The sequence below is a fragment of the Sinocyclocheilus anshuiensis genome, unplaced genomic scaffold, assembly GCF_001515605.1.
Source record: "Sinocyclocheilus anshuiensis isolate Anshui unplaced genomic scaffold, SAMN03320099.WGS_v1.1 scaffold1409, whole genome shotgun sequence".
In the NCBI taxonomy this organism is placed as follows: domain Eukaryota; kingdom Metazoa; phylum Chordata; class Actinopteri; order Cypriniformes; family Cyprinidae; genus Sinocyclocheilus; species Sinocyclocheilus anshuiensis.
The window spans coordinates 5,363-12,009 of NW_015549642.1; the positions used below are offsets into that span (position 1 = coordinate 5,363).

A 6,647-nucleotide genomic window follows, 5' to 3' on the forward strand; every position below is an offset into this window, starting at 1 on the left:
TACAGTATTTGAAAAATAATGTGTTTTTTGAACATTAAAGCATGTCAACATATTCTGTTACACCAAATACACAAAATAACGATCTTTAAAAAAGCATCATATTACCCCTTTAAAATATTTATTTCAAAGCTCAGTCTACATCATTTTAATAGATAACAGTACGTATTCTAACCCCATTGGTCATTGCAGTAATTTGTTCACTAATTTTGTTTTTCTGTAACAGATAAAAGGTCTAATTGAAAAGTTAATTAAAAGACAAGAGACCATCAGTTTGGTTGTGGTGCCTGCAAACATTGACATTGCCACCACTGAGGCACTGCGGATGGCATCCAAAGTCGATTCAACCGGACAAAGAACTCTGGGTACGTATCATTTCAGTGAATGTTAAGTATTGTTCCTGTTTTCTTAAATGGTGAAATAATAGCTAAATAAAACACTGATCAAAGCGAAGATAATATTTGTATATGCAGGTATTCTGACTAAGCCAGACTTAGTGGACAAAGGCATGGAGGAGACGGTGATCAAAACAGTCAATAATCAAGAAATACCACTGAAGAAGGGCTACATGATCGTTAAGTGCAGAGGTCAGCAAGATATCAATGAAAAACTTGATCTGGTCCAAGCTCTGGAAAAAGAAAGACAGTTTTTTGATGGACATTCTCATTTCAGGTAAGAAATTAATTTGGTTCGAATTAATTTTAATATTAAAAATGGTCCTTTTCTTGGTAATATTTCTAATATTTATTAATAAAAAGTGTGGAAAACACTCCAATTGTCTTTAACTTCCTTTTTTTCTGTTTGAATTCATTCTTTCCCTTCAGGTCTCTTCTTGAAGATAGAAAAGCTACAATACCCCTTCTTGCAGAAAGACTCACTAAAGAATTGGTTGAACACATTGCTGTGCGTATGTGAAGTTACATGACAGCAGAAACATTGACACAGTACATAGTATATGACTTAGGGTGTATTCACACCTGTCTTGTTTGGTTTGACTGAATCGAACTCAAGTTCGTTTCCCCCCTTGGTGCGGATCTTTTGGGCAGGTGTGAATACAGACCAAACAACTGTACCGAGACCCAGCTGAAGAGGTGGTCTTGGTCCGCTTCCAAACGAACTCTGGTATGCTTGAGAATTTCTGTCCAATGAATGGATTACCTTTAGCACACGTGTGCTTTTGTTTACAATTTCTGGTTCACTTGCAAAAAGGGCAGTGTGAAAGCGAACCACACCAAACAAACAAACAAAAATCAACATTGTATTTGGTCCGGACCAAAGCAAGTGAACTAGCGGACCTTCCTGGTGTGAATACACCCTTAAAAAACAAAAGACTAGAACAAACTAAAATCAGAATAGAATATAAGATTCTAGATTGTCTTTTGCATTTTAATATCTCAATTTCTATATAATTTCTTTACCTTTAGAAAACACTGCCACAGCTGCAGAAACAACTTCAGATGAAATTAGAGAAGACGTCTGAGGATCTTAAAACGCTAGGAGATGGAGTTCCTCTTGATGAAAATGAGAAGAGCAATTTTCTGATTATGGTAAAAAAAAAATAAAAAAAAAATAAATAAATAATTGGGATCGCATGTTGAACACATAGGTGGATGCCACACACAGTTCCAAAACTTCTAAAACATTATTTCCCATGAATGTACATTCACGGGTGCCACCCAGCTGGACATTTTAAATTAAATTTCATGAAATTAAATTATATTCGTTCCAAATCATTGTTACATCATTAATGTATTGACTTCATCCTGGCTGGAAAATATGCTGTGTATTGACATTTTTCAGTAACAAATGTATCTTTTTGTAGTTTCCACTTGAATAAAGTCTATGCTACATAAACAGTAAAGAAATAATATGCATGCATTATATACATTGCCCTTTATTATGTATAGCAAAGTTTTTACTTCTCTTTTTTTAAATTCGTAACTTTCTGAGACGTTGTGCTCTGCAGAAAATTCGCCAGTTCAATGATGCTCTTGAAGGAGTAAAGAGGGCAGAAGAAGATCTGAAAACCTCAGACACAAGGGTCTTTTCCAAAATCAGATGGGAATTTGGAAAATGGAAACTCGCCCTGGATTCCAAAGCAATTAAGAGTGAGTTCCTAATAACATTGTAGCATTAGCATTATAGCTCTAATTTAAAATGATCCTGTACTGTGATGTACTGGCAATCGTGTGGGCCGCACAAGTAATGACATTTTACACAAGCGTGTAACGTGTTTTACACACCTGTGTGGACCGTATAGTTAACTCTCATTTTAATGCCTTCTCTCACCTGCTGAGGGCTGCTAAAGATCCAATTGAAGATTTTCTTGAGGAGCAGGTTCAGAAAGCTGAGGAGAAAATACATTCTCAGTTTAAGATGGAGAAAATTGTCTACTCCCAAGATGAACTTTACAGTAGCCAGCTAAACATTGTAAAACAGAAATCCTTATCAGGTTATGGGCTAAAGGCATCATTTGTCAATGCAGATGTACGTGAGATGGCATACCATCTCACTTCCTATTTAAAGGTTTGTATATCTAAAAGTAAGTAATCTGTGTTCTTTAAAGTTGAAGTGTGTAGTCTGTGTACCACTAGTGGCACCTAACAGAATTGGAAAAATAATAATTAGAAAAAAGATAACACACACATCACCTTTAAAGAATAAAGAAACTTAATTCATCTCTTACATACGCCAGAACATTATTTGTGTCAAAGTCTTGAGAAAAATTATTGACTGGTTGAATTTGAATGTAATTTGTATGTATTTGTAGATTACCTGTGACCGTCTGGCTAATCAAATTCCACTGATAGTCCAGTACCACATGGTGGACCAATATATCTCTCAGCTTCAGAATGCAATGCTTGCCATGATTGGAGGGAAAAATCCAGGAATGCTGCTCCGAGAAGATTCTGGTGTTGCACTTAAAAGGAAAGAACTGAAAGAGAGACTGGAGCGCCTGAAGAAGGCAGGCAAAGTCTTGTCCAAGTTTGTGCATTCTGCATAATTGTGGGTAGCACTGTCACCTCACAGCAAGAAGATCTCTTGGCTTGAGTCACAGCTGAGCTAGGAGGCTTTCTCTGTGGGGCATGTTCTCCTCATGTTGCTGGTGGGTTTCCTCCAGGTGCTCTGGTTTCCCCCAGGGGTCAAAGCCATGACTGTTACTTTAGTTTATAGTCGACATTAAATCAAAATTGTCTCTATTAATTTAATTATTGCATGTTAGTGGTCTTATTATGATCAGTACTTGTACATTATGACCTTGTGTTATGGACAGGCCTTGAACAAACTGTTTTTTTTGGTTCTCTTTTCCTGTTACAAGCGTTTGGCGAATGAATGGATGTTCTCTTTTCTGTCTTAAACCATTCCATTAAAAAAACTAAAACAATTAAGAATATTGGATTTTTTTCAGTCAAAGACCTTTCTGAAAAGCATAGAGTCTGAGGAGCTTTTTGGCTGTGACCACTAGAGGGTGGGATACAGAGAAAGAGAAGGAACTGCTGTGCCAATGGCGTGGTGTGTACAAACTGGAAATCTCTCTGCATCTTAAAATAGCTACACTACCTGCACAAGCTAGGACCTAGGTTTTAGATAATTAAAGTTGACTATGGCATGTTCTAAAATGTACTTGAGCTAGATTTACAACCCATTTTATGTAAATGACCACTGTACACACAGACTACATGAAATGTATGACACTATAGGTCATTATCAGATATTTAGCTCTGATAAGATGTGTATAAAGCATGAAAACATGCAGCCTATTAAGATATAAATCGAGTAGCTTATTAATGCATAGAATAAAAGTGGTGCAACGGTGTACAAGATTAACTGAAAAGATAAAAATCATCAAAAGAATTCAAGAATTAATGTCTGTTTAAATATTAATTTACTACACAAGCAGTAGCCTACTGTAATCCAAAGTAGAAAAAAATCTCTGCACTAGAAACAAAGAGCAAAGAACAAATTAATTTCATCTTTCACTTTTCACCGCCGTACGTCCTACAAATGGCTTATTAACTATAGCTACATGGTTTTCTTGCCTTTTTATTCAGCCAATACATTATACAAAAAGCAAGCAAAGAACATTATCACTGACTTAAGTCTAGCGCGAGTTTAAACCCTCAAAAAAAACAACAACAACAACAACAACAACAACAACAACAACAACAACAACCTTATAATAAGTGAAGCTGTCTACAGTGTGAAATTAGTCTCTTACTTATGCACTTTACGAGAGAATCTGCGAATACGAGAGTGCAGAATTGAGTCAGCGAGCGCGCACACAGAATAAAACCCAGGAATCCTGCTCCAAGAAGATAGCGCTGTTGCACGTAAAAGGAAAGAACTGAAAGAGAGACTGGGGCACCTGAGGAGTGCAGGAAAAGTCCTGTCCAAATTTGTGCATTCTGCATAATTGTTAAGCTTCTGATGTTGACTATAGTGCATTATTGCTATACTAATCCTAGAAGTTTAGCTCAGAATTGCAATGGGGTGTCAGAGTTAGTGGCAAGGATTAGTGCCTTTGCAGATCGGCACAGTAAACGTTAGGTGGCGTTATGTGTCTATATTCTTCCTTATGTCAGTAACTCCGAAGAAGACAGTGGTTGTTAAGCGCACTCCTCCATCTGCGTCATGTTTGCGCTGCGCTCGCTGTTCCGTTCTGCGCACATCGGATATGCCGCAGCTGCTCAGTTTCATGCAACTTCGAACTGCAGTGGCGCGAAAGTCGCTGTTGTAAGTAGTTATGCTGCTGGTGCTGCACATGATTGTCATTGACGCTGTCAAATGTCAAATTACCTACACATATTTAGTGTCCCATTTTAGAGCAGCCTTAGTGAAATTAATAGATTTCATCAACAATTTCTGCATTGTTTTTTAGGTTTGGCTTGACTATGTACTGAAAGTACGTACTTGTCTGTTCTTGTACAAGAAGAACTGGGTCATGTCACCCTGAGTTAGTCTGGTCATTTCCATTAGACAAGTAGAAATCAGTACGAGATAATGTAGAGTCACTGTCCGACTATCATAATCTCAAAATAAACCCCGACATGGTGATCAGATCAGGACTAACACGGCAACAATATTACAGTAATATATACTGAAGTTCATGAAGATCATGTAACGGTCGTTAATCACTAAACGAGACGCAAGATGGCGCCAGTTGCGTTTGTATGAAAGAAAAGCGAATAACTGGCGTACACGGTGACATTAAATTGACCAATCAGTTTTAAGTATCCCAGAGACCTGTTTCAGGAATATTTTTAATATGCCGACTACGACAATGTAACTGATGTTTTCTATAGCTTTTGTTTCCTGGTCTCCAAAACACATGCCGACAACAAAGTTCTTTCATTCTACTTTTATTAGGTGTTGTCAGGATGTGGTGTCTATGATGGCACTGAAATCCATGAGGCATCAGCGTGAGTACCTTACTAATTTTTATGTCTCTATTTTTTCCTGAGTCATTCAGTGGGTTCACAGCAACCTCTAGCTTGACGAGGGACAGACATCAAACAAGGCACCAGCTGCATTAAATGTCCCTTTTTCGCATGGGATTCATGCTAAGTTTGACTTTAGGAGTTCTCTAATACTGTAAAAATGCTATTTATTGGTTTCTAATTATTTTATCAATATTAAGAATTTTAAAAGCACAATTAACGTCATATTTCAGATTTTTTTTTTTTGTTGCTTTTCTGTATGTTTGTGTATGTAGAATCCTTGTGCATCTGAGTCGGGGAGGTGCAGAGGTTCAGATGTTTGCTCCAGATGTGTCTCAGATGCATGTGATCGACCACGGCAAAGGTCAACCCGTGGAGAACGAGTCAAGGTGAAGTGTTCTCTAAGAAATTTTGATTACAGAAAGATTACAGTGTCAAAACAGTCCATTAGGCCTATATACCTCAGCAAAACTGTACACTTTTATGTATTGTTACTTGATGAGTTTAGGTGTTATGAAAAATTATGAACGTATTAATAATCCTTCTTGCGCAACTTTTCTTTATATATAGGAACGTCTTATCAGAATCGGCACGTATCGCTAGGGGCAACATCACTGACCTGGCAAAACTGAATGTCAGTAATCATGATGCGGTTATCTTTCCTGGTGGTTTTGGTGCAGCTAAAAACCTGTGAGTTGCTGTCATTTATTGTGATAAACTAGGCTTGTGTCTTTTGCATTTCAATTTAGTTTAGATCAGGGGTGCCCAAACTCGGTCCTGGAGGGCCGTTGTCCTGCAGAGTTTAGCTCCAACTTGCCTCAACACACCTGCTGGTAAGTTTCTAGTATGCCTATAAGAGCTTGATTAGCTGGTTCAGGTGTGTTTAATTGGGGTTGGAGCTAAACTCTGCAGGACACCGGCCCTCCAGGACCGAGTTTGGGCACCCCTGGTTTAGATAGTCTAATTTGTCACTGACATTTCTGTTGTAGTCCTTACGTCTATTATCTGTGTTTTATCTTCTGCATCTTTACCATCATCAGGTCAACATTTGCCATTGATGGGAAGGACTGTAAGGTGATTAAGGAAGTGGAGCGAGTTTTAAAGGACTTCCATAAAGCGAGAAAGCCAGTTGGGTTAGTTATTATATATTACTATCTATATCAGTGTTTCTCAACCCTGGTCCTGAGCGCCCCCCAACACTGCACATTTTGT

General features: G+C 37.9%; 1 protein-coding gene and 1 pseudogene across 1 annotated transcript in view; both read left to right on the plus strand.

Moving 5' to 3' along the window:
- The window catches only part of LOC107659886 (interferon-induced GTP-binding protein Mx-like), a 6,876-nt pseudogene extending 3,790 nt beyond the window's left edge, over positions 1-3,086 (plus strand).
- A 1,503-nt stretch (positions 3,087-4,589) lies between these two features.
- The window catches only part of LOC107659887 (ES1 protein homolog, mitochondrial-like), a 3,255-nt gene continuing 1,197 nt past the window's right edge, over positions 4,590-6,647 (plus strand). Inside the window, exons 1-5 of the mRNA XM_016448984.1 lie at positions 4,590-4,731; positions 5,365-5,417; positions 5,711-5,824; positions 6,006-6,125; positions 6,476-6,568. Coding sequence (XP_016304470.1) covers positions 4,630-4,731; positions 5,365-5,417; positions 5,711-5,824; positions 6,006-6,125; positions 6,476-6,568 — 482 coding nt within the window. The 5' untranslated portion in view covers positions 4,590-4,629. The remainder of the gene's footprint in view (positions 4,732-5,364; positions 5,418-5,710; positions 5,825-6,005; positions 6,126-6,475; positions 6,569-6,647) is intronic.